Consider the following 27,932-nt stretch of genomic DNA (forward strand, 5'->3'; position numbering starts at 1 on the left):
CCTCCCTTTACCCTTGGTTCCTCTCGACTGTACCACCTTTACTGTAGGGTGGGATTTGTTTTGTTTATCAAACAGAAGTAGAATTCTGTGTTTAAATGAAACAAAATATACGAATAAATTACGATTAAATACCATTTGTATTTTAGCTGTAGCTTATAATATCTGAAATAGTTGATGATAAATGCGTTATTAATGTTTAGACCTTACCACAAACCCCTAGCGAAGCACGTTAAACATTTCCTCGAACTGTCAAAATCGCTTGTTGCTTCCTACCTTAGCCTTAAAAGTAGTTAGCGAGCTAGCGTGTAGCAAGTGATAGCCTACTTCTGCCTTTCACTCAGTATAATTTCGAAAGCGAAAAAGTTTGCCGCAAAAGGGAAATAGCGAGAAGTCTCAGCCGAAGAGCATTTTAGCCGTCCTGTTCGGAAGCTTGGGTCCCGTTCCAACCGAAACAGCGCTCTCGAGAAGCGTTGGTGGCGGCTGAAGTGCAGCTGGATGTGACAGGTTCGTCATCAGGTAAGCTGCAGGTAGTTAGCTTAGCAGCTAGCACCCTTTGCTGTGGCATGTTTTTACACACTTGATACGGCGTTATGACGAATATAGCGGCTCTTTGGACATGAGAAGTGGCCAAAAATGGTTGTAATGATAATACTCCTGTATCGTAAACGTAATACGCTGGTGTCTGCCTCGCTATGCTAGCTCACACAATCATTGCCTAGATAGCTAATGCAAACTAGTGAAAGCAGCTCAATAAAAAACAAAGATCAAATCAGCATGCATTACGTCGTAGTGGTCCCTATGTGTCTCTCCTGCACGGTTCAGTGCAATATTTTCTGTGATGTGCTGTCTGCTATTCGTGAAGTAGCTAATGACCACAATAATATCACTCGGGGATAGGTTTGATCGGAGCTCATTTATTATTGATTCCATATATGATCGTCAGTCACCAGGATTAAACAATGACGTTGTCGTCATAGTCCCAGGTTGCACCCAGTGTATAACGAACTAACTTTTGTATGTTATTACTTTACAATGCAAATGTTCTCACACAATAATTGTGGATTAATGGATTGTTAGGTTTAATTGCTGTGTACAAGAAAAAAAACTATTGTTTCTAAAGAGACGTAAGTGGAGGCACATTTTAATCTACGGCAGGTTGGTAGAGCATTAGTCTTTACACCTGGGTAAGGTTAATAACTTGAGATCAGACTCGCTGCTAGGTCATGTGCACTAAGTGGTCCTTATGAAAACACAAACTGGCATCTCAGAATGGAATTGCACCAATGGAAGCAAGGTGCAGACAGGCAGCAGACATTAAGTTCACATGAGCTATCCATTTATCGATGATCATTTGCATGGAATATATTGTGTTTAGAAATTCTATTACAGCAATTGTACACTTGAGTAAGACAAAGCGATTCACCACCACTATGGTTATTAGGAAATGAGATTTGTATAATCAGCAGTATGAACAATTGCCCAATAACGTCCTATAGGGTCAAATTAATATCAGATTAACCTGCACAACATAGTCACTGTTTGATCCCAATTCAGTAAGAATTTTGCTGTTGCGAAACCAGTACGTCTAGTTTGATTTTTATCCTTTTTTAATTTCAGTATTAATGCACAGCCTTGAACTTACTCTTGTTTATTCTCAATCATCATGTCGACTTTGTGTGTGACAGACTTACCAGAATGGATTTCAAGCGGAAGGAAGCACAAACTCTCTGCCGCTTGATATTTGATTACAGCTAATAATAGAAAAAGACAGCTGCCTTTTCATTGATCTGTCTTTGGTGCCCTATTTCTGAGCCCTGTCTTTTTTCACTGTTGTGTTAAACCAGTAGTAAAAACTCAGAATACAGTATTGCTGGGGAGCATTGTAACCCAATTGTAACCCATCAAGCTTCATTTGCTGTAATTAGCCATTGTTTCAGAATACTCCTTTTGTATTTGAAAATGAAGTTGCTTTGGGCCACAGAATCTGGCTGTGTGAGAGTGAGCCAAGCCATTTGGGGTCAAACAGGACAGGGATAATAAGAGGGGAGGGGATACCATGTGGGAAGGAAGTGGCTCAGCTTGTTTGTCTGCCAGGCTTTTGTTTGTTTTCCTGTCGAACAAATCTATTTAGAAGGTAGGCTATCTGAGGTCTGCCGGTGGAAATTAGCTACAAGCAGGCCTTGTTATACAGTTATTGACAGTTATTCAGTAATATGGTTATTGAGAAGTCAGTTGCTGCCAAATGAGAAATTGATAAGCTTCATCTATCAGCAATGGTGGAACAGGCTGGCCTGTACAAGTGTAATTGATCTGGATGAATCATAACATCATAACATTCTGAGTTGTTGTTCTGGTCATAGCAGTCAAATTCCGTCTTGCAGTAATGTATGTTGCCATCTATGAGCATCCCTGCTCCTCAAATCTCTTGCATCAGTGATATATCATAGTAAGACTACTTTCAGGGAAGGTGTAAGGTGACACTTCTGCTTTTGACAAAGTATGATATCCCCTGCCTCCCTGTTCATGCATCAAGTTATGGCAGAGCCCTTTTCTTTGTAATTTGATTACAGGTGCCTTGATGCCTAAGATGACGTCAGTATTCAGTGTCATTTGCTGAGGTAGACAATTTTTCATGCTCGAGAGATTAATCCCTCCAACCCCCATCTCCTCAAAACTGTTTGACAAATCTGTTGCCTGTGAAGCATCAGATTATATAGAGCTATTAAACTATAATCAGTCAGTAAATGGATTTGTTTATCATGGAACTGTAAAGCATGTTTTGCCTCATTGATGTCAACGAAACACCCAGGCTGCCGCGTCATTCACAACCTTTGTATGAGAAAGAGAGAGAGAGAGAGAGAGAGACACAGGGAGAGACAGAGACACAGACAGACAGACGGTACAGCTGTTCTATTGAATCTGGATCGAAAAGTCATGAAGCTGGATCTCTGACTCATCAGTTCTGTGACGCTCCGGTTTCACGGCTCATGTGATGCCAACCAGCATGTCATCAGCTGGGTGGAGGGGAGAGGATTGGTGGGGGAGGAGACAGACCAAGACTTTGAAATCCCATTCACCACCAATCTTTTTTTTTTATTCCAACAAATTCTGATGCAATAACAACAACAGAAATGTTCACTACTGTGCAATTTTCCAGTCCAGTAAACACAGGAATTAGATTGAAATAGAGCTTGAAAGGGAGTTTTGAAAAATGGGGAAATGCAGGTGAGAGATGAGGAGAATTTGTCGGGGGGGTGCGTAAGTGAAAGGGAGGAGAGGAGTGTCTGGATGGTGGAGTAGATGAGCTTAGAGGACGGATGCTGAGGGGAGGTAGAGGAGAGTCAGGAGGGGGAGTAGGTGCAGTGTTCTTGTTTCCTGGGGGGATGGTGTTAAATGTGATGATAGAACATATACAAGGACAGGGCTGATCTTGGTTGTGCAACTGCAGCAACTCTTTGATTATTGCTCACTGGTATTGCTTTGTTGTCTGAGAAGCAAGTCTAGACTTAATATTCTTTAGCTCATTTTCTCCATTCAGTTGATGCTGATTTGAATTTAGTTGTAATCAAGTTCACAATGAGCTGGATGGACAAAGAATAAGCACTGTAATAACTAGTTGGGCACGGCATAAAAATGGGGAAATACCTTTTAAGATCAGCATTCAGAGGTTGTTACTGTAAGCACAGTTTTCACCCCATCACTTAGCACACTCTCTTCCAATCGAGAGGCACAGACAACCGTGATTCACAGTAGCATACCTTCTATTGGCTGGAGCTGTGAAGGGGCGGACCCTTGCCACAGGCTGGTAGGCAGGAAGGGGCTGGCTTTAGGGAGAGGGGGGGTTTGGCTGGAAGTGTTTCAGCCAGATAGTTGGAGTAGACACTCTTCTGCTTCCTGCCTGCCTGCCTTCCTCACTTGCTCTGTAGCTGAGACAGAGAGAGAGAGAGAGAGAGAGAGAGAGAGAGAGAGATCGAGAGAAAATCCCTGTCTCGGCATGGACCTCCGGCTGCAGCACTCGGCAGCTCGCGAGGAATGACAACAGTTCACATGGTCATTAAGTCCCGTCGCTGAGGCTGAAGGGAGAGCTGCACTGTAGCTCCGTGTCACAGAAGCACCGGCTGCCTCCTATGCTCGGGACAGCAGACAGACAGAGGCACACAGCAGAGCTACGGGACCCAGTGAAACGAGGTGGGATTAACCGTCATATTGGCTGGCTTTCCTTCTTCTTCTTTTTTTTTTAAAGATTTTTTTCAGGAGTTTTGCTGCAGTGTGCTGCATACCAGTCTGGGTGGGGAGGAGGGAGAGGGAATGTTTTATCTATGCGAGAGAAAAAGTGTGAGTCTAAAAACGAGGGAAGAACGGAACAGAGAATATAGAGAGTGCAGGGATAAATGTACAGGAGCGCTGGTTGCTTGCAGCCACGCAGTAACTAGCCTTATTACTGTTTCCAGCAATGTAATGGACTTTCTCTTTCCACTCCTGAGGGAGAGGCATTATTATCACAGCAGTTGACTTGCCCCTTCCTCAGTGCAAATGTCAGGAGCTTTTTTTTGCCACATGGGCTACATATTTTTCACTCCCTAGCGAAAGTCTTGTCTGCCCTGTCACTGCTCGCTTTGTGCGGGTCTCGCAAAGTTTTTCCTCGTAACTCTTGGTGTGTAAATTTTCCAAAAAACTAAGGGCAGAGGCAAACATTGGGTCTGATGTTTTGACACTCTTCCTGTACGTGGACACAAATAGCTGATGGCCTGAATAAGCTGGAACTTCACAGTTCTAATAAGGCCCACATCATAATTAACCTTTTGAGTTAGAAGGGGCATGGTTGACGTGTCCCTAGCTTTCTGCTGTCTACCTCGATTTAGCTTTGCGCTAGACACTGGGCCTGGTGCGGTCAAGTAGTGGACATCATCGCCTCCATGGAAAAGGCCAGGGTGGTGTCATACGTCTGGCCACGGATCAAGGGGAAGTGGGTGTTTTCTAAAATGGAACATCAGTCCAGCCCTTCCTGTTGAGAAAATAATGGGATACGTCTCAGACAGGCACCAAGTCCTTTCTGCAAGACCCTGTCAGACAGAAATCCCCTTTCTCTTAATTGACTCTCATACAAATTGCACCTCCAGTTGGTATTAAAAGGATTTAGTGGTTGATAGGTTTCTCAGACATCTTCTGCATGAAAGAGGGAGTCTGATTGCTCTGTGACACGAGGGTGAGTTTGCTGAATCATTCAGCTCTTATGTTTTCAAGTGCTATAATTTGAAGGCTTAAGATTTCCATTCATTTGATGTGTTTCACTTAATATTTCAACATACTCAAGCTTTAATCTAACCTAGTATTTTTTATTCTTGATTCTTGTATAAATAAAGTGTCATAGGAAACTGAACAGCACCTCTGGCTGCCAACTATACTGTAATTAGCTGAAGACTTGCCTGAGTCCTGTGGCTAAGCAGTAAACACGTTCATTTACTATGTGCAGGGTTAAAAAACTTAGCAAATGATGGTATCATCTGTTCTGTGTTACGAAATGGGCCACGGATCAGGAGAGAAAAGCTGAGTCCCATATCATGAGGAGGGCCATTCGGGTCATTGTGGTTTAGCTAAGGCTATTATGATATGGGGCACACCTATCTGCTGACTCTGTGAAATGCTTCATGTGTTGCCTCTGAACAGTAGCTTAGTCCTGGTATAGCCTCTGCTGAGCTCACTCACCCGTCCTTATCGCTAATGGTACTTGATATTGAACTCAAGGAGCTGTAGCTTATGCTAAAGACAATTTCATGAGCATCATAGTGTCCATAGAATTAAATACGAATTAAGCTTCGGGGTATAGCCTTGCTCTGATCCTCTCTGGAAGATGCAAAGGAACATTCTGTAAGCCAACAAGCTGGTGATGTCACACTGAAAGCAAGGTTAGGTTTGTTAGGGATAGAGGACATTTTGATAAAACCAGTTCTATAAGGCTCACTCATTTTCCATTACTCACTGGAAAACTGAACATTTTCCTATTTCCCCTCTACAATGAGGCCCTCTCTCCACAGCCTTGAAAAACATTGAGCACTTGTTCCTCTTGGCCATGCAAATGACCGTAGAACAGTGGTTTGCCAGCATAAAATGGTAATAAATGGAAATGCAGGCACTCAGGTACCCAGCTCATGTGCTTGTCTCTCACAGTCATTTGTCTTTCTACTTTATTTTGCTGGCAACACCTGGCTGATGCCACAGTAAACGTTGTCACAAGGCTTACGATCAATGGAAACCAGGTAGCTTATCGTCTCTGCAGAACAAATACAAGCAGCTAAGATAAACTGCACTGCACAGCCAGAGTGCACAGATACCAGACTAATAGGTTACATACATGGTATTCAGAGGTCAAGCCAATGACTTTCACTCGAGACGCCCCAGTCCCGCTGACTCTCATTCAATTAAGCAGACTGACCAAGATAATGCCCCTGCCAGCTGGCCTTAGTAAGCGTCAGTAATCCATAAAATCTAGTACTGTGGTGCTTTTCTTCACATCTCTGCCCTGCTTTATCAGGTCACCATGTCTGTCCGCTGTTTGTACTGAGGACACAGAGGGGACAAAGGCTTCTTACAGGAACTCATCAATGAAAGATAAACAGGATATACACTGATGTGCAGGATTTGGCTCTTTAGGCTCCTGCGCAGTTGAAAACATAAAGGGTGACACAATCAAGATTAATGATTTAGTCACCAATGTGAACAGCCATAGTAACATCCACACACACAGCTCATCTGGTATAAAGATTATGAGATCCATTTAGTTATAATAACTGGAAACATTATATTTCTGTTTTGTCAGAGCCAGATTTGTAGACTAGACCCTGACTCAGGCTCTGTTTCTGTTGAATATTAATCTTTGTACCTGGAAGGACTCAAAACTGCTCACAGCAGAACCTGATTCTGTCATGAAGGTGTACAGAAGGGCTAATCTCTGAGGTCAAAACATTGGGTGCTGTATGGTCCCTTTCTACCTGCTGACCATCTGTCTTTATATCAATAGCATTGTGCTTGAAGCGTGACTGCTAAGCTCAGCGTAAACTAAGCCAGGCTGCATGTACTGTAGGTGTAATGCACTAGCAGAAGCTAAACTAGCCTAAGCCAAGCCAGAGGCACGCTGTCCAAGGACACGTCAAACCAGACTAAACCAAAACTGCATGCACTGCCTCTGACCTCAGCTGGAGTTTTCCAAAGCAGTCATTACTGCAAAGCAATTTTCTTCCACTGTGTGCTTGAGTTTCTCTTGCTCTTATGGGTTGTTGTCGTACGACAGATGTAGCAGCTTCCCCCCACCCCTGGATGACAGTTTGCTTTCCAGCCAAGGGCTTTGTTATGTTTCAAGAGTGTAAGAGGGCTCAGTCGTCTCTGCTAAAGAGAGACCAGCACTAGCTAACATGCTGCGCCATCGTCAGAAGCTGAAAATATTTATATATCATAACATTCCTAACAGCATTCATAATAATGACAAACAAGTAGTTGCTTAAACAGCAGTTAAATTCACTTGGCATATTGCACACATATACAATAGTCTACATACAGCAAGGGAACAGACATGTGGTCATGTTCCTGCATGATTTTTATCATACCATCACCCACATGAGGTTCTTTTTAAGCTTCAGCCCTCACATTGTTTTGAATATCTTTCATGACAAACATTGCTTGAGTGTTGCCTGTTGAGTCCCCTGCGAGCTTTTCAGATGACCCCAACCGACCCTTATCCGCCCTGTCGGCCTACTCGATTTTCTGAAAGCTTTCATTGCTGTAAACCTCTGCTTTTTCCACAAAAATAATGGCTAATAGCTTTGTTTCCGACTCATTTTAGCACAACTCGCTCCATCATTCGAGGCCAAGTCATTTCAGAGAGAAATGGCGCCGTCGTCCCTCACACACTCTGACAAAGTAGGTTAGCTTGATCACAGACTTCTTATGGCTTCTAAAAATAAGAAGGGATTAATTGTTAAAGGTCAGATCTGACATGATTCTTACCTGACTTTCTCTTCTGTAGCGATTGGCTCTCTCCCTGGGGAGATGGTGTGAAATTAAATCCTGCCTTGGAGAGTGGAGCCTGGGTGTCAGTACGATCGGGCAAGGAAGCTTCTCATCTCATTTCACATGATCAGCACTAAAGTGGGACAATATGATTAGCTAGACAATGGTCTGGATTCATAGGCTTGAAACAATATATCAGTGGTGGGAGATTTCAAGGGGAAGCATCTTTCGGCTGCTAGTTGTCTAAAGAAAAGCAAACTGTCTTTTTACTAGAAAAAAAATCAAGCACAGTCTGGAAGATTTATTTTTTTCATAAGCCATTTTTCGTTTTGGATATATGGTCTTATCCTTATGGTCTTTTTGACTTTCTCTCGCTTTGATATTTCAGACTTCAAACAAAACTACAAACAGAATTCAGAAGTCTCCAATTAGAGAGTTCAACTGACAGACCAAGACGAAAGTTGCACAAAAATATTGTGCCTAACCCAAATTTGAACAGACCTGAAGGACAGTACACCTGTACTGAGCTTCTGTCTATGATGGGAATTTTTCTTCCTTTAACAGTGGCATAGATGGTTTGAAACAAGTTTCAACTTGCCTCCATTAACACCAAGTTGAGCTTGTCATACGCCTTTAGAGGTGTTGATAAGATATAGTTCCAACTGAATGTAACGTTTTTTTGGAGCTTGGTCCTGGTTGTGTCTCTTTTCCATAGATATGTTTGTATGTTTAGAACGGTAAAGGGGCAATCTCTTTGCCAGAGTTGTAGGTTTTTCTAACCCTTCTCCTTCTCTTCCTTTAGTCTGGTGTCCTCAGCCCCCTTTCCCTGCCCCCCAGTTAGCTGAAAAACATTTCCAGATGTGCCAAGAAAAGAGCTCCCTGTGCAGTAGCTTAATAATGGATTTAGTACGCTCAAGTTAAAGGTCACTTCCTCAGATTGTTGCTCCACCAATTGTTCACCCATCTCTCCTTAGACAACAAAGGGACACAGGGACCAGTACCTTTACAGGACGATGCAGGGAGCACATACACCTACACACATTGCCCCCATGAATGTAAATTGACAGGCTGTTGTCAATGAGGCAGTATCTAATTTGGACGGTGGGAGACCAGTGAATATTGCAGGACACTGGGCAGCGTCATAATCGTGTCTGGCACTGCCACTGGCATATGCATCTGTCTCGGTCCCTCTGTGGCTGCTGGATGGCTGCCCGGAATAGTGCTGTGCTGCGCGGTTTTCTATTGGCTGCACTATCCCGCCGTGCATGGCTCTACTGGGCGGGTTGGACCCTGGGGCTTTTCTCTATCTCTGCTCTGACTCGATGCTCTTGTCCACTGTCTCATCGCACAGAGGCTTTTGCCATTGACAGCTTTGTATGCAATATGTTGGAGAGCCAGTGGCTTCTGAATAACCTCACAACTGCCTTTTCTCTGGTTCATCAGCCCCATACCCTTAGCGCTAGCACCCCTCTGGGACAGTGTGCACACAAATTCACACTGACATGCATACACAAACACTGTTAATGCCCGTTGAAGCCTGTTAGATAAATAGTTGGCCATCATATTTAGCAGTTCATTTTCTCACTCTCACTGAAAATAACCTCATTCTGCTTTTGTGTCTCTCTCTTTCTGCCTACCTCTTTCTCTTATCCATTTCAGATCACTGACAGAAAGTGCCTTGTGAGACGACATCCCTACTTGAAGATCCCTGGGCGTTTCTGAAGAGCTCCAGATTTTTCCCTCTACAGTCGTGACAGGACATAGCTCAGCCACAAACACCCCTCACCTTTTGGTTTGTCCTTACATGTGCTCAGTCTGAAGAAACCCCAAGTGAAGAGGTGGAGTTGCTACACTGCTGGCCAAGGTGCCAAAGCTCAGCTAGAGTAGGTACTGAGGACTCAAACAACAGAAACTTTATGTTGTCCTAAACTGTGCCATTGAACCTCAAAATAGCACCACATTTGCTCCCCAACATCCACCCTTGCACAGATATCATCACTCATGCAAACATTTTGGGGACATTGGTACAACTAGTCGAGCTTGTCTCCGAGCATGCCCCCTCTGCCTTGTCAGAGGTCCGCACCTGAGACTTACTGATTGATGAACAATTAGCTGTTTGACTGACAAACTCCACAACAGCAGTGTAGTCCCATGCTCCAGTCACAGAGACTTTGCCAGTCCATTACCTCCACTTTCCCGTCTGCAAGGACAAACCTCCTCCGCTGACCTGAAGCAGATCATTTATAGCTGCATGTTCCATCAGTTTTAGTTGTCGTGTCTTTTATTTTTTTTTTTAACTGGAACACTCTGAAACAACTCCTCAGAGGATAGCCTCCTCCTTAAACCAAGTGGCTCCACTCCACCCGTGCTCTACAGCCAGTGCTGCTGACATGGCTCTAAACATTGCCTCGATACGGGACACAAAATGGCTGACCCTGGAAGTGTGCCGGCAGTTTCAGAGAGGGACTTGTTCACGCAGTGATGAGGAATGCAAATTTGCCCACCCACCCAAAAGCTGCCAGGTTGAGAATGGAAGGGTTATCGCCTGTTTTGACTCGTTAAAGGTAAGGACTTTTTAATACTACAGGTAACTGCTGTGTTCTGTTGGGATTTTATGAATTTGACTTTATCCTATCCTTTAATTCTATACTTTTTCCTCCAAAGTTCTGGATTTAGACAGAAAAACTGAGACCTTTTTAGAACTTTTCACAAGGTAAATTTATTGTCATGAATACCTTGGCACATAGGTAACACTGCAGAGATTGTCATGGTTTCTGCTAGTTAATATTTCTCTTTGCACAACCTCTTGCAACTGTCAAATGATGTAAAGCAAATATGAATAATTGGAGTACATCTCTGCACCACCAGTGTTACAGCTTTGTGATTCCTAATGCTCCGTGGGTGTAAGTTGTCAAATTTTTGTCTTCAAAACTACCATGTGTCAGGTCTCCATGCTGTGCTGCAGTTAGCAGACCAGCCTGACCTATGAAGCTAGGTCTGTGTGTGTGTGTGTGTGTGTGTGTGTGTGTGTGTGTGTGTATGTTTGGGTTTTTTTTATACGGTAAGTCCGTCTAATGTTTCCACGCCCTGTCCATCATTTATACTTGTGTGTGAACATCTGATCGCCTTGAGTCATTCCAGGACTTCTATTCCTGGGTGCATGTCAGCTGTCACACATAACCAACAACCAACACAAACAGCCAGAGCTTATTTTGTTGTGTTTGTTTCCTACAGAACCAAGAAGAGATATAGGTTTTGCATTTTTAAGATGTGGTTAATCTCCTTTGTCAACCTGAGACCAGAATCTCAGTTTTGAATCGATGGAATTCTTATTATTGACTAAATCTGGTTGATACTGTATGAGAATCCACTTGAGTACTCAAAGCCATGTTGAAGTATTTATTCCTGTAATAGAGGCCAGTAGATTATTTGTTGGCCCTTCTTATCAGATAATATGTCACTGTTATATTTATGTATAATATGCTGACTATTACAGCGTACTACTGTTACAGTTTGCTTATAGTGATAAAATAGTGGTAAATTAGCCTAACACCAGGCACTTTGAAAGCCACCCCAGTTACAACAAGGTCGCTTCACACAAGTCCCAACATGCTGCAATTAAGATGACTGCATCCAAAAGTAACCCAGTATTTTTAAGCTGTGTGGAATAAAAAAAAAAAAAACCCAAAAAACAGCTGTGACAATGATAAATAGCCAAGGAAACTGGAGCAGAACGCTGGAACTATGAGGGGTTTGTCTTTTTTTGTAAGTGTGAACTGTAGCTGCATATCACATATACAGCAATGCAGCATGTGGAGGGTGCATTTTCCCTCCTGAAATGCATGGTAAGCTTTCTGCGCTTTTAATATGTTTCAAACCCATCATGATCTTTGGAGCGTGTAACAGCCCTTTTCATTACAAGTTGCTCATGCCAGTTATTTATTTGACACTATGAAAACAAGCTGCCTTTATGGTGCTATCAGCTGTTTTCCTGGCTAAGACTTAGCTCATGGTAAGGCTCGCTGAGTTATGGCTTGCAGTCAGTCACTGAGTGGCATTACTTCCCAGCTGCCAGATTTTGTGAGCTGTCATGCAGTCATGGTTTAATAAGCAAACGGCTGACATTCAATCGGGATCGATTTGTTGTTGCACCATGCGAGGGAAAGCCTGACATGGATCCTCTGCACATGACATGATTTTGCTGTTCCTGATAGCTCCAGCCAGTCATCCCTGACTGAGGAACGACATGACCAGAACACTCAGCCTCATACTACCGCTACCTTTTATTTAGACTGTTGTCATTGACATTTCCTCTACAAATAGTGGCTTTGAGACAATCCAGTGGCAATTCATGCATCATCTTACCTTAATGTGCAGAGTGAATGAAAAGCCTATTCCTGCAGTGTGCACTCAAGATGTCTCTCAGAGGCTGCTGCTCAGAAGAACTTGAGGTCACTTGTCCTGTTACACCATTCTACGATAACATGAATGAGGTGTCTCACTATGAGGAATGCCCGCTCATCATTACCCTCAAAAGCTTCTATATCAGTACTCTTGTCTTTACTGGCAGTATAGGCTGTAAATCCGCTCCATTCTTTCATCAGACTCTATGTATGTATCTCTGCAAAGGATACCTGACCTTAGTGGGCAAAAGGGTCATCTTCCTTGTCTGACATAAGGCGTTCTGACATTCCTTTGAGGGATTTGAAAAGGAGGCCTTTGCTTGCCTCCAGCGCATCACCATGGCAACTTCACAGCTGTTGTCAGCATCATCTGTTGAACTACAAAATCCAGCCAGCTAGTGCTGGGTGTGGATGACTTGATGTAATCTATGGACACCTCAATATCAGGTCCTTGTTTGAAAGACTAGCCTGGTGGACTGTGTATTGAAACCTAGAAGTGCATAGTGCATGGTAGTAGTTTCTCCATTGGTATTTTAAGCAAGGCACAAAATTTAGCGGTCTGTTTGATCCAAGTGTCATGACTGCCAATCAGTGCTGGATGGGGTAAGGATATTGAGAATATATTGAGGATATTGTGCATGGGTCAAGCATCGTAGTAGGAATATTTTTTGTTATCTACTGTCTGGGCTTCATGGCTGTGACCCTACCACTGCTTACTATATGTTGCTTATGATATTGTTAATCTAGGAATTTTGCTGCTGTCCTTTTAGGCTCTCTGGGAAAACCCATCAGCCGAAAGCCTAATGCAGCTAAATTGACAAATGTACAGACAGATCTGTCTCTAATTGCAGCTACTCTTCTCTCACTCTGGCTCACCCCCTCTTTTCACCATACAACCCAGTGACAGAATGAGAATACAGGATTCTCTGTACTTTTGACTCCAACTCTCCCCCTCTCTCACAAAGACTTTCCTCGTGACAGCTAAGAGAATGAATGCTTTATTATGCATTAGGAAATGTGTTTTCGCTCTACGGCAGGCTGATTTCCACCCCATTACACCCGTATCGTCTTCCTGGGTCTTCTCATCCGATAGGGTTATCATGCCAGGGGAGTGTGCTGCCAGGCGTGACTTGGCCAATGATCAGAAGGGTCCATTTCATAAACACGGTAAAGGTACGGCCCAGCAGAGGAGTCGAGTAAGAGGCGTAACTCTGTTGTTGCACTTGTCAAGCAGCGATAGACAAGCATGCCGACTCAGTGGAGAATCTGACTGTTCTAGTTGTTTTCAGACTGAGTTAGTAAAAACAGTCAGTGCCTTCTTCCTGTTGAACTCATGTATCACCAGATGTCAAACTTTGTTTCTTGTCTTTGCACCAAGGCTTATTTTCAACATATTTTGAAATCAATTATAATTGTGATCCAGAGTTTGAAAAGGTTTTACATAAATAATACATTTGCTGTGCCAAGCAGAGCCACAAAAATGTTTTTGGCCTTTGATTAACTGGTTGTTTAGGCTGCACAAAATTAAAAAAAAATGTTCTTTTAGATGATACTAAGTAAATTACTGGTGTCTCCTACTGGCATACGCTCTTAAAAGGTGTTGCAGTGCAGTAGGACTAGTCAGGCGGGTTGCTGTCATTGGTCGTATAAACTACATTTGAAACCATAAGTATTAACTAAGTTAATGCTCCTGTGTGTTCTTCCATCCTTATTGACCTGGAGAACAACCAGGCCTTTTAGATTTGTGATCAGGCTGTGGATTCAGCAGACCCATGGGCAGAGGCTGACACACGCTAAGGATAGGTGTGTCAGCCTCTGCCCATGGGGACGAGTGTAGTGGGGGTTTGGCAGGAGACGAACAGTGGCCTCTTACACTAGGGCCATTCCTCTGGAGCAGAGGAACAACCTGGGAAGACAACAGCAACCACAAAAAAGTGCTGTGCTTTGCATGCGACAAAGGACAATGAGGAATCATTCCTGCTACCTGTAGGTTTGCTCCTGCTCTCTCAATCATAAAGTTTGCAGTGTCCCGACTCCACTACCCTGCTCTCAGCATTTCCAGCCTGGTGTAATGTCTAGGGGATTAATTTTTTGTCCTCTTGCTCTGCACTGTGGGCTTTAGAAATAGTCCCTCTATGCTACATTTTTCATCTCTCAAAATAGGACAAGCTGCTTCATCTTTGTCCAACTAAAGCTGTATTCACATTTGGTCAGTAGATACGATGCAGCTTACCAGGTATCATCAATTTCCATTGAGACGTGACATGAAAATCTGAGTGTGGTGACCTCAGCAATAGGAGGAACACTGGGAAATGTTGAGATATGATTTGCAACATGGCTACAGGACCTGTCACTGCTCAGCTCTTCTCTTTAAATCCAGTTGTAATCAATAGTGTTGGTATGTTTATTTGTGACTCTCCCATACATTTGAGGTTTGTCGCTGCTTTATCTTTTGATTCTGAAAAAATGCAGCCAAACTAAACATTCGTTGAGAGGCTTGGTGGCCACCAGGCATAAACCAAAGGACATGGTAAAGCTATAATGTTACAACATTGGCACTATACCTCAACAAATACAGTTCAGGTCTGTGAAGGCACATATGTGATAACTGATATCTCAACATTGTATTATCATATCATATATATGTAATTTTGTAAGTAAAATCAAGCAGACTAAATCTATTCCATTGTGAGAGATTGACATATCATTTCTATTTGGGTCGAACACTCCTTTCTTGCAGCTTTAACATCATTCACTGCAGAAGGCGATAGATAATCAATACAGGCGGCACAGGGCCTCCAGCTGTGTTTCAAATGTGTTGTGGTTGAAGCCATTTCCTATAAGTTCTTTGAGACTTGTTGCACTTTGACTATGGAAACCACGATATAGTGGTGGTGGAGATTTGAGTGGGGAGGAGGCTGGAGAAAATGTGTGCGAATGCTTACATTAATGGAGTCAATGCAGTCGCACCAGTCATGTGATGATGTCACATTGCCTTTGCCTCCGACAATAACCTTTTGTTGATGCTTGCCTCACTTGCTTCTTTCTCTTTACCAACGACTGCGTACTATCTCCTCCCTCTGCAGTAAAAGACTGTCCATGTCCAGAGCGTTTGTCTCAATTTACAGTTTTGCTTGTAATTGCACAAATGTGACATAATGCACATAGGCAGACTTAAAAAAAAAACAAAAAAACTGAAAGTAAGACTAAATATAAGCAGCTCATGGAGAGATTGCCATTGAAGTAGTTATTTTTCCACACTGCACAAAATATTTTTTACACATACAGACTACAGAGTGTTTTTAAACATGTGTCAAGGTGTCTTCTGCAAAGCATGAGGCCTTCAAGCCTTTAAACAGCAGATCAGATACGTGATAACAAGGTCTGTTCAGATTTTCTTTAGTACTTGTCAGATTTTACCAAGCGACCTCCACGCTTGACTGAGCTTCAATAGTCTGGGAGGTGGGGGATAGTCTGGTGCATCCTGGCACTATCATGTTTCACCAAGTTGCGGTTTTCAAAAAGAAAGTGGCGAAGCAGGAGAAACAATAGAAGCTACTTTCAGGTGTGTGGAGTGTTTTCTCATTTGTGTCACAGACTCGCCACAGTCCCCCCCCTGGGGTTGAGGTGCCCTGGTTTCCCTCACTTGGTAAGAACATCTTAATCCGGACCGTGCTTCAAAAGAGCATGAGTGTTTTTGGGGGGCGTGGGATGGCTGAAACCGGTAAATAAAGAAGCGAGGGAACGTGGCAAGAAGGGAAGGCGTTAATGTTTGAATGGCTAAGATAATAAAGGAAGGGAAGAGATCATGTGATTCAATCAAGGAGTGAAGAAATGAAGGCAGGAGTAAGCAGTTAGATAGTTAGATAGACAGGTTTAGCCATCCAAGGAATCAATTACCATAGATTGTTATGAAGATTCAGAAGTGCCTGACCTTGAGTTAATCTGCTACTCCATAGCTACCAATCCAGACAGAAACCAGACAGTGAAACTTAAACACTAACAGATATCAAAGACCACTTTTTTGAGTTTAGAGGTTCCTCTGACTTAACTGCCACTGGGCTTATTGCATTTGCATTTTTTGGGATCTTTAGGAAGCTTCAGTGAACATGAACTTCATGCCCATGGCCTCAGCCTCCCTCTCCTCTCTTGTTTTAAAAGATGGGCTCGGCTGCATTCCTCAGCGTAATCCTCTTGAACTGGGCCACACCCTGGGCAGAGCAAACATGTGGAGGGGAATGCATGCGGCGCAGCGGGAGTTGGTGTTCCCCCAGGGTCATTCACACAAACACAATGAGGCACTGACTTGAGCTTAACACCGGGCTGCAGTGGACGCGGCATGTTTTGATGAGCCCTTAGGAGACCCCCTCCGCAACCGTTCCTTAAACAGGCCTCCTCATACGCAGGCACATGCTCGCACATTCACTGTCTTCCCAGTGCAAACCATGCCAAATTTCATTTGATCCGTGTGATTTCACCCCCTATACCCCACAGCCCCGGTTTAGCTGATCTGAAAAAAGCTCCAAAGATAGGAAGAGATAAGAGGGAGGGAGGACGGTGTCCAATAAAGACCACATATATTTATTTTGTATAAACAAAAGCTTGTAGAAAGTTGTGTTTCACAGTTAAATTATCTGTAGCAATTCTATTTTATTCTTTTTCAGACTTCCTCTTCTGTGATATAAACATTTTGCTATATCTTTCCATTTTCCGCCTGCTTGTGATGTAACATTTTCATGTTCGTGGCATCAATTTGTATATTGTATATATTATTGTATATTATAAATTTGTTTTGCTTGGTATAACTGTTTACAAAGGTTATTGATGTTACTACGGACTGATCAGAGCAGTTGATACAGCTGGGTACATGTTGGCGTTTTAATTGGGCCACTGCGCTGACCCACATATGTGTGTCAGTGTGTGTGATCCCCACATTTATCTGTCTCCCTCTGGGTCTAGCTGAAGAACTGGACGAAGCCAACTGTAGACACTAGTATTCCTAGAATATTCAGGAATTACAGGAAATTAACACTAATAACAATTAGTGTAACCCTTTTTTTTTGATTCCACAAAAGTCTAATAAAAAAAGCAACAGAAATTTTGGCGAACAGTTTTGCCATTTAATGTGGGGCAGCATCTAAAAATGAAACACAGAGCCACCTGTGAACAGTTGGGCAGTGGTACATACAGAATATCAGCCCTTTGAATGTATAGCTTGGAGAAACTACAGCAGTTTTATAGTGCGAATCAGGCCTTACATATGTAGGCCAGTCTGCCTACTCTCTACACCACTGTGCTTGGTGTGGCAGAGCTTGAACTCTATTATATCTTCTTTAGAAAACAGAAAATGTATGGCACTACATGGTCAAGTCAGATTGAACGGTAGGTGTTCGTCACCCAGTGAGCCGCCTGCAACATGATGGAGAGTCTGAGCACTGAAAATCTGCCCATCTGCTGTACCAGTGTCTCACCTGGTCTCAATCCACCCACTACCTCTGAGTCATCCTCTTTTTCCATCTCTCTCTGCCCACAGTGCTGATAAAGTACTAGATTCTCTGCATTTTTTTTCTCTCTACAAAAAAATACAGCAACTTAAATCAGTGCTGCAGAATCAATGCCATCCTCACATTTGGTGATTTCAAAGCCAGCTGGACTCAAACTCCCTTACTGCTGCAGTAGTCGATGCTGTTGTGAGCACCTCTGCAGTAAAGCTGAGGGCAGATCTATGGCGAGTCAGGCGGGAGGCTTTCTGTGTGCTTGACCTTTAGTATCGGTCTCATTAATTATTGATACGTAGTTTCATCATCACTCATCAGAGACAGACTCACGTTGACATGATCTCATTCCCACTGAGAGTAGCATTTATTTGTCTGCGGTGTTCAGTCTTCCATGATTTCTTTTAAAAATGTATATCATACTTGAAAAATCAGCAGCTTCACCATAGTGTTTTTTTTCCTGGAAAGGCCAGCGACATCTCCTGTCAGCCACGGTTTGTCCCTTGTATTGCCAGTATACTGAAGCATATGCCGTTTGCTGTGGCCCATATTAAACATAGGAATTAATCGCTGCTCCAGAAATGTGTTGACTGCTCCCTCCAGGCTTCTGTTAATTCTCCTCTGATTATAAAACGGACAAACTTACAAAGACACAGCCCTAAGATGCTCCACAATCCCACCCCCCAGCCACCCCCATCTCATACACACACACACACACACACACACACACTCACAAACACACACACCTTAGCAGCTACAAACAGTTAGATAGACAGGCCCAGCTGTCTCCCAGGAGCCAGCCTTTATAATGAGACAGAGATCTTCTTAATTGGCTCCATCTAATGAGGCAACAGAAGTGCAATCTTTAGGGGCCCTACACCAGACTGGGTTCCCTCCACTTTTTTGTCTAAATGTCTATTGGTCTGTGTCAAACAGGCTGTTGTGTGCCAGGCCTAGCATAACACCCCAATCCCGTGTGTCTGCGCCGAAAACGTCTAAGTCTATGCGTTGGTATTTCGATACCAAAATGATTTTGGGGGTTTGAACCGCGCTCGCAGTGATTGACATGGGCCTGCCTTTTAAAAAGCTTGTTTAATTGACAATGGAGTCCGCCCTCTGTGAACTCATTCTTTCTCCTAGAAGTGTTCTGACTCATATCTTATTCAGGCTGGACGAGTGGCAGTGATGGACTGCACTCACTATGCTGTTTGCTGCGCTGCAGACACTGACCACCTCAAAGTTAGCCCTGAAAAAGCTGCTGCTTTCTTTCTGCACACTAACTTTCGGTTCTAATTTGCTCCTCCACCACACACATAATGAAGAGGCAATCATTTACCTCAGATTGAGGTGAAAGATTGAATCAGAGTGATGCAATAACGTAGGTGTGCCTTTGTCTGGTCTAAAATGGCTGATTATCCAAAAACAATACCGCTGTCGCAGTCTGCCATTAGGTTACAGTAGACAATTTATTCAAGGTCAATCTAGCCTTCCATACAAACATCGAGCTTAATAGGCTGGAGTGTTGCTGCTCCAAATTGGCGTAATTTGATAGAGCTTGCAAGATGAAAGTCTTGGAGTCAGTGTAAATGACTCTTACATATTAGTGAATGAAAGGCTCACAGCTGACTAGTTAGAGGGAGAGCGGGGTCTTGTTGTAAATATTTGCATACCGATACACACACGACTCATTCAGATTTGACTCTGCTTCTTAAATGATGCTTTATTGGGGCTTCTTTTGTTCCACTGAGCACAATATAAATTCACACAACAATAAGACTTAATGTCTATTATTAAAGCGTAAATGTGGTTTATTACTACTTGGCACTTATTTCATTGTTTTGGACATAATTCCTATTGGGCCTGATTGCATTGCACTCAAAGTTTTTTTTCTGAGATCTGGGAACGTGGTGATGTTGCGACAGAGAGTGAGGATACAAACTGTCGGATCTTTTGATAACCCAAAAAGATTCATGGTAATGTGTCGTATTCTCGGTAGGGATATGATTTCAATACCCAGTCCAAGCTGGAGGTATTATTTGTGTCACACCCTTCCCCCTTGCTTCGACCACACAGGGTGGCCATACCGTAAAGGTCAACTTTTGGTCATAGCAGCATATCTGTGCCTCTATGTGCACGTGTTTCGGCCGACAGGGGGGCCATGCAAAGTTCATGGACGAAAGTGAGATGGCCAATTTCACACCCAGCAGATGCCTGCACCAGTGACCCGCAGTGACAGGTGGAGGACACTAATTGGCAGCGCGCGCCATCACAGGGTAGGGTGAACCCATGGTGGGTGAGGGAATGAGGGAGGGAGAGGAGGATGACAAGAGAAGTGGCACCAGGGGGGGGGCATAAATTGGCACCACATTTGCCGTTGCAAACCATTAAAACATCTATGGTAGGAAGAGCGTCAGGTTTAGCGATTGCACACAGTACTGGTAGCAATTTATTCATGCTTTCTTTTTTACCAAACAAAGGCATTTCATGGTTGTTTAACGAACAGATGTTGGATCTGAAAACTACTTTCTAATGCCATTCTGTTTGCGTTTCTCGAGCTCTGACTTGGATTCAGTCAGCCTCTCACTCTCTTTTTGACTCATTCACTTCACAGAGCCGAGGCTCACCTTGAAGAAAACAGGAAAAAGATCAGGGTGATGACATGGGTGAATAGTGAGATCAATATGTTTACCTGCAACCCACAATTTTAAGATGAAACACTCCTTGCTGCTCAAAGGCTGTTTGAGTCACTGTATCCTGGTTTATTGATCTCATCCCCATGACCAAAGGGCACTTATTACTTGAACTTAATATAAGCAGTCATTTGGCCCTCTCTACCTCAGCGTTGTCAACTTTATGAGGACCGCTTTCATCATCTCCATGTGGGCGCAGAGTCTGCTCAGCCCACGGGAGAGAGCATCCTCAGAGGCCTCATCATCACAACCAACAAACAACATGCCGATCCAGGCGATGCTGATCCTATTCCCCTTTGGTTGCATATAGCAAAATTAAGTTGCACAATCCTCTGTTTGAAAACTGTAGACACATGGTACATTTGTGGTTTCCCACCCAGTTTGTTTGTACATGTAAACATCATGTCTTGGAGTCTCCTCTGCAAGAAACCAACACACTGTGATATGTAAATAGCTAGTCAGACCGACCGTCAGTATGAGTTACATCTCTCATCATATGTACAGGGATATGATTAATTGTGAGGCATTATATCCTGAATATGATCAAAAACAAGATAAGATTTGGAACTGGAATATGAGCGTGCCTCTGAGCTTTTCTGTTTCTCTGTCGTTGGAATCATAAACCCGTACCTCAACTTTTTTTTTTTTTTTTTGTCAGCAACCAAAGCTTTAATCTCCAAACTGGAGAGTAAGCAGCCATACAACATTTCTGCCCCTATCTGCTGAGTGTGTTAGAAAGAGGCTTTGATGAATAGATCTGCTCTCTCCCTTCCATCTCATTATCCGCCTTTATCTGTTTTATGGATTTACACAACTCCTCAACACGCTCCGACACGCGGTCGATAGTGTCAGTTTGGAAAGAAGATGTAGGCTAACGTTTTTTTATTTTCTCACATTGTTTGTTTAATTTCTCTCGTTAGCATTTGTACTGGGTTTGTGTTATTTTTAGAGTGCTGCAGAGTAGTGGCGGCTTTGATCCCCAGAGAGTGATTGAAATTGAGGTATCTGCTAACAAATGGAAAATTGCAAAATTAAAATAGGGCCCACTAGCTTTCTGCTGTTTTCTTGCAAGGCTGTAGCATGGTTCTTATCAAACTAGGGCATCAGCATCATGTAACCTATGAAATCTTTCACAAGCATGGCTAGTTCAAGTTCCACTCGGCTATGGGACTACTGTCATATCACTGCAAAGCTGACAATGTCTATCTTCTCAGCATAGGGAAATGACAGCTTGTCGAAAGCAGGCTAATGCCTCAGTCTTTTAGCCGTGACTCACCTATCAACAGACTGAGTGGTGGCATTGTCGTAGCGGAGCCTTTCTCGAGGGTGTGTATTTGTGCAATGTGTGGGAGAGTGAGACAGTTGCTTCACTTCAAATGTGCTTGGATGCATGTGAGAGAGTACATGCTGGCACACACTAAGTGTTGATCATATGTTTACCTGTCAGCTACATGCCTGCATCCTCGTATCTGTTTATGTGGATGCATGTTTGTGTGTGTGTGTGTGCAGATTAGAGGAGCTCTGGAGGGTGGGTTTCATGTCTCAGCAGGTCACAGATGATCAGATTAACTGAAGCAGGGCTTCAACCTCCAGCTGGATTAGCAGCAGGGACTTGGACTCTGCAGGTGCCTCACACCGGTGCCACTGCCGCCACGCTTTGACCATAAACTAAAAACTATTCCCTAAAAAAAGGTTATTATGTTAAAAAACACATGCACATCCAGCGTGGGTAGTTACCACCTGAAAGCTGATAACCTTAATTTGCGGCTGGCACTTTTAAATTGCCTGTGCCTTTTCTCTACTGCACGACTACATGAAAGCTCCTTTGTTGAAATCCTTCAACCGCTGTGACAGATGAACAAAAACTTGTTTCATAACCTGCACAACTATATATCACAGCTCTTAAAGGAATATTGTTTGTTTCCTTCAGACAGTTTTGGAACACTGGTATAGAAAATCACTAAAGAGCTTAATGAAGACTCGCTTTTTAGAGTGCCCTCTTAATTGACTGTAGTGGACTTTTCAGTGTTTTTTCATCGAGGCTATTAAATCTCCTCCTAATACTGTATTCTTCTTCTCTTTCTTTTCTCTCAGATGCAATCAGCCATGTATTCAGTACCAGTGATAACATCATGGCCTTAGTGTAACATTTAACAGCCTCCGCATCCCATAGAACCTCCTGAGCTGCAGTCTGAGCGAACCGATCACTAGCTGCAGTGCCAGTGCTGCATAGTGACAGAACTAGCATGTGATTTTCAGCTGATGTACAGCACTCACCACAGTGACTTATGAGGAAACAATGTGAGCCAAAGGAAAGACTGATGAAATGTTAAAATGGTGCCACTTGAAACAAGATAAATGAACACATTCAGTTGCTTAAGATACTTGGATGTGGACATGTGATCAGCAGAGACATCCTTTATTACACATCTCAGATGGAGGTGGGAGCGTTTACTTTAGGGGCAAACATTTTGTGTCTCACCTATATCCCACTCACCCCCTCCTCTGTGTGTATCTCCTCCTAGCCCTCCTCCTTAGGTAATCTCAGGCATCAGCAGCACTACTACTCCTCCATCTGTGGGATTACAGCTGGTGAAACAAAGGCACTTAATTACTGCTGAGGCAACACAGTCTTAACGTGTGTGTGCGGGTGTGCGTGTGTGAAAAAAAGAAGGCACACTATGGTTTCTAAATTACCTCCTCTCTGTCCTTTGCACTGAGGGTATTTTCTTGTTCACTCACATTATCACTAATTGTACTGTAGTCTAATAGCCAGGCCAAAACTACCTGATCACAACATAATCAGAGCTGAGAAGGATTTGGGAGCTGGGGTACCTCTGCTGTTTTACATTTAAATGACTTGTTCTTACTCACTGTTCACCACTGATTCATGTTCTCCATTACCAGCCCAAATGTAACCAAAAAGCCTTTGGCTATCATTTCATAATGGATTTCCAGTGTTTCCTGGTGTCCTGGAGCCTCACCACTTCAAACAGATCCATTAGTCCAAACGGATCCATTAGAGCCTAAAAACAAAACAGGATCCTTCAGAGGGAGTATTCTCTGAGTTTGAGGATGAAGGGAAGCCCTGTCCATGTGCATCCAGCGCCTGGATACTTTGCTGGGTTCTAGGATCACTGGGTCTGCTTTTTCACAGCCTTGTGAATACTGTTGTGCCTATCCTGTTGGTGTCTTATAGCTTGGGGCTTTCACAGAAGTGGTTTCCTTGTGAACTTATTATAGGCTGACCCATAACCAGCTGTTAGAGCCTCTGGAAAACAGAGCCTTTCGGAGCAAGCTGAGAAAGGAGAGAAAGAAAGCGGCAGACATTATGAACAAGAACAACTCTTTTTCTTATTGATGCTCTAGGAAAAAGGCAAAATGTGCTGCAAGTTTGGGATTTCTACTGAAATGTTAAGATAAAAGCAACAAGAGAGAAAGCAAGGGGTGGGGGGAGGTAACAAGCCGAACTGTTGAGGTGAGGCATAACTTCCTGGAACCAATCATTCCAGGATCAGTTCCAGTAGCTGTTGCAAGCCAAGAAATGCTCTTATTTGGATATTTATAGCCAGAAATACAAATATCTGTAAACAAAACACACAGCCAAAGGATGAGCACGAGCTGTGCATATTCCTCAACAATGCAAATGACATAGCATCAATGGCAGGTTGAAAATGCCACGCTGCAAGAACAAGGCACTGAGGGAGAGAGAAAAGAAGGAGATATGAGGGAACATTGAGAGCTAGCGAAAGAGCGGGCGCCTGTCCACCCCCCTGCCTTTGCTGGTCAGTGGGGATACAACAGGTTCTTCGGCTATGCTCTAAGGGGATTACACATATCACAGGCTTCATGTCAGAAAAATTAGTGTCAGTTACTCACAGCGGCCCTCCTCCTCTTGCGCTGAGAAGGACAATCGGATAAACGAGGTGGAGGAGGAAGAGGGGGACTTGTTACAGTTTCTCTGTAGAGTACAGCCATCTGAAAATCTACTGTACCAGCCAAATCTCTATAAACAAGACCTGACCATGGCCATGCTAGCATTCTGCTGTAACTCTGTCCCTTTGGGGAATTTATAGTTGTGTTTTTTCAGTATCCTGCTTCGCTCTCATTTCACAGTCCGTTTTGCTGACCTTTGGGGTGCCACGACATTCAGCGCCACTGCCTGTCCAGTGCTGACCCGGCATCTTCTAAGCAGTTTTTCCTATGATCTTCTGCTCTGATTGCGTTTTCTGGATTGCAGTTTGCCAATACTGCCAGTCACACTGCCACTGATCGCATCATTGAGTGCTGTGCTAGCATCAGAAAGGCATCATGAGGGCAGGGATATGCAAAGCCTGTCCTGCTTCTCTGTGCTGCTGGAGGACACACGCGCACACACACACACACACACACATCCCAGACTCCCAACATTCCTCACTGCGTGATTCATCAATATTGTTTCTCGGTTTGAAGTGTTGATGTGGGAAAGAATAGCAATGCCTCATTTCAAGTGCATCCATATTGGATAATCACCAAGGCACTAGATACCCTATTAAGGGGCGACTGGAACCACAGGGATGTAATCTGAAGGCGCGTTTCCAGTCGCCTTTACGAGCACATTTACAGCTCTTCTGTCGGATGCAGTCTATAGGCAGCTACTCTGTGTCTCCAGCAGGCCAGAGGATAGAGCGCCCATTGAGGGCAAATGCAAATGTTACAGTGGTGAACGGAGGGGCCCACAACTGAAGTGCTATTCTGCCGAAGGGGTGGAAGACTGGCCCTCTGTGTCTGTGCCACCCACAGACACACAACAGTCATCACTCTAACCATTCAGCCGGGCTGATGAAGGAGGCGGGGGGTCGGGGAAAGGGTTTCTGCCACTGACGAAGATGGCAGCTAGTTAAACGTGGACCATTTGGGCCAGTATTTCCTGTAAATGTGTTATATTCTGGGGGGCTAATTATGTTTCTCAGATTCGAGGCCAGTTCCACGAGGGGTTGTAGTTTAATAATGGCTCTTGTCTGAATGCATTGACTGCCTTCCTGTAATTGAGCGAGTATTTATCATAGAAAAAAGCAAAAAATGCTTTTCATTTTACCTTCTGTCAGATTTTTCTTTCTTTATGAAATATTGTGAAATATCACAGCTGTATCAGCCCTCAATCACACGTTCACAGGGTACTGATATCTTACGAGAGATACTCCCTGTCCGTCTGTGTCTTGTTAACATTATTAACATATTCATTCTTAAAATGTCATCTGGTAACTGTGGAAAGACATCAAGACATTGAAAGCCAACATTAAAAACGTTATTAGAGGCGAAGAAAAATTGCAAGAAGGAAGTGGTTCACAGGCAGATGATCAAAATGTATATTGTCAGAGGATGAATGTTTGCCCTGCAAGTGTTTTTCTGTTTTTCTTTTTCTTTTTTTTTTTTTTTTTTAGACGTGCTTCTGTGTATCCATGAGCCATAGTTGGAGTGTTGCAGCATGATAGTTATGTTGTGTTCAGGCAAGAGAAATGTTTCGCCCTCCTCGGCACTCACTGTCACTGTGTTGGGTGAATTGGATTTCTTATGTTTTGTATGTATTTTTTGGTCTATGAATGTCAGACAGAGAAAAATGTGTGTTTCAGAGCCCGAGTTGACATCTTCAGATGACTTTTTTTCTGACTAATACCCCAACTCACAGTGCAAAATGATGCTAAACAGAGAAAAGCAGCAGATCAGAATGAATCAGGTTAAATTTTTTATACCAGCAGCCAGTATCAAGGAATGCACATGTCAGAAATAAAAGCCTCCAGATGGTGTTGAATGTGAGAGGAAAAAAATCTGTCAGACTGAATTTCCAGAAGTAATTAATGGGCCGTAATTACAAGAAGTAAAAACAATTGAAGGAGCCTCAGTGGGTGAAGTTAGCATAATCCTAATCTGTTTATGAAATTAGCTGCCTTTATCCCCTTCCCCCCAGGATCAACCCTAATAAGGAACACATTTTTATTGACATTACTACTGTATGGAAACTTATAAGTGCTACAATAAGTGCTATCTTGCTGGCGATGGCTGGGGGATTTGAAGAACGTGCCAGCAGTAATGTCTTTTGGACAGGGGATCCATTTCAAGTGAAAACAACCGATAATTTATCTTTGATCTCTGCTACATTGTTCGTTTTTTACTGCGACGCAAAAGAGATAATTATCCAATCTGAATCAAAGCAGCTATTAGTGTATCCCAAAGCATGGATCATAGCATTTCATGCACACGAGGGCAATGGCGCAGCCTACAATGAGAGGTTGCCATGTGAGCGACCCTGCTGAAAGGTATAATTTCACCGTGTAGCTATGGCTACACACCGGCGGCTGGCGCGTGAATCACAGAGGTGCCTTGGTGCTTTCAAAGATCCTTTTCATAGACGGCTGCTCGGAGGCAATGCCCGCGATGAATGGATTTCTGCTCTGCTCCGAGTGGGTGGCTGAGACAGAAGCGCAGTGTGTGTCTTTCTGTGTGGGTGTTTGTGTGTTTGCGTGTGTCTGCCACCCTCTCAAAAAGATAAAGGTCTGAAACCAGATGATGGCACAGCATTGTCATCAGCCACGCATGTTGCTTTTTAGCACCGTCACTGTCACATCGGTAGAACACTTCACTGCTTAAACCATGAGCCATAAGCATTCCTCTTTGCAGTGCCGCCTTTCTACAAAGCTTACCTCATCGTATGTGCTTTGAATTCCCAAGTGTGGCAAGCTGCAGCCTGGACCCCTCATTGATGATCATCTGTATTATCGCACACTCCAAATGTACTGTAATTGCTATGTGTAGCCATCACTAAGCACTTCTTGCATTTGGCCTTATCATGTTTTATTAAAGCAAGAATTACTTCTCCCAGAAAGCAGATGTTAGATTTTCACCCTTACGTGGAGCTAATCAGAGATGTGATTTGGGTGAAAGCTTTTTGACTGCTGTGCACATTACCAATAAATTAACGCCTCCCTGAGTTTAATGAATGCATCATAATATGTGTGTGGGGGTGTGCTTTTTATCAACATTGTTACTTGTTGACAGCTGTGAATGCCTGGATGTCTTTTCCAGGAAAGGATTAGCCCAGAATATATAGCTGTGGCCCACCTGACCTCATATCTCCAGTCTGAACGCATGCTCAAATTCTTCTAAATGAACTGATCTGCTCTTTTATGTGAAACCTAATGCTTTAACACCCCCAAAGGATATCAGCCATTTTGAAGTCCGTTAACCATATTTATAGCAAATCCATATCCTCTTCACTATTACTCATTGAGACCTCTAGGAGTCTAAGACAGTAAAAGACTGTGAATAACACTGCATGCATGGTATTTGACGCTTTTACACTG

The 27,932-nt window shown here is 43.4% G+C and overlaps 1 protein-coding gene across 13 annotated transcripts in view; it reads left to right on the forward strand.

Moving 5' to 3' along the window:
- Positions 1-296: 296 nt before the first annotated feature.
- Positions 297-27,932, forward strand: part of mbnl2 (muscleblind-like splicing regulator 2) — a 48,134-nt gene continuing 20,498 nt past the window's right edge. For 11 of the 13 annotated variants that reach the window (XM_041965990.1, XM_041965995.1, XM_041965986.1 and 8 more), the window contains exons 1-2: positions 297-516; positions 9,664-10,568. In XM_041965990.1, the coding sequence (XP_041821924.1) occupies positions 10,395-10,568 (174 nt within the window). In that variant the 5' untranslated portion in view covers positions 297-516; positions 9,664-10,394. Of the gene's footprint in view, positions 517-3,928; positions 4,189-5,066; positions 5,207-9,663; positions 10,569-27,932 lie in introns of those variants that run through there. The other 2 variants (XM_041965987.1, XM_041965988.1) reach the window with 2 other exon arrangements.

Source organism: Chelmon rostratus, chromosome 24, assembly GCF_017976325.1.
Source record: "Chelmon rostratus isolate fCheRos1 chromosome 24, fCheRos1.pri, whole genome shotgun sequence".
Taxonomy (NCBI): Eukaryota; Metazoa; Chordata; class Actinopteri; order Chaetodontiformes; family Chaetodontidae; genus Chelmon; species Chelmon rostratus.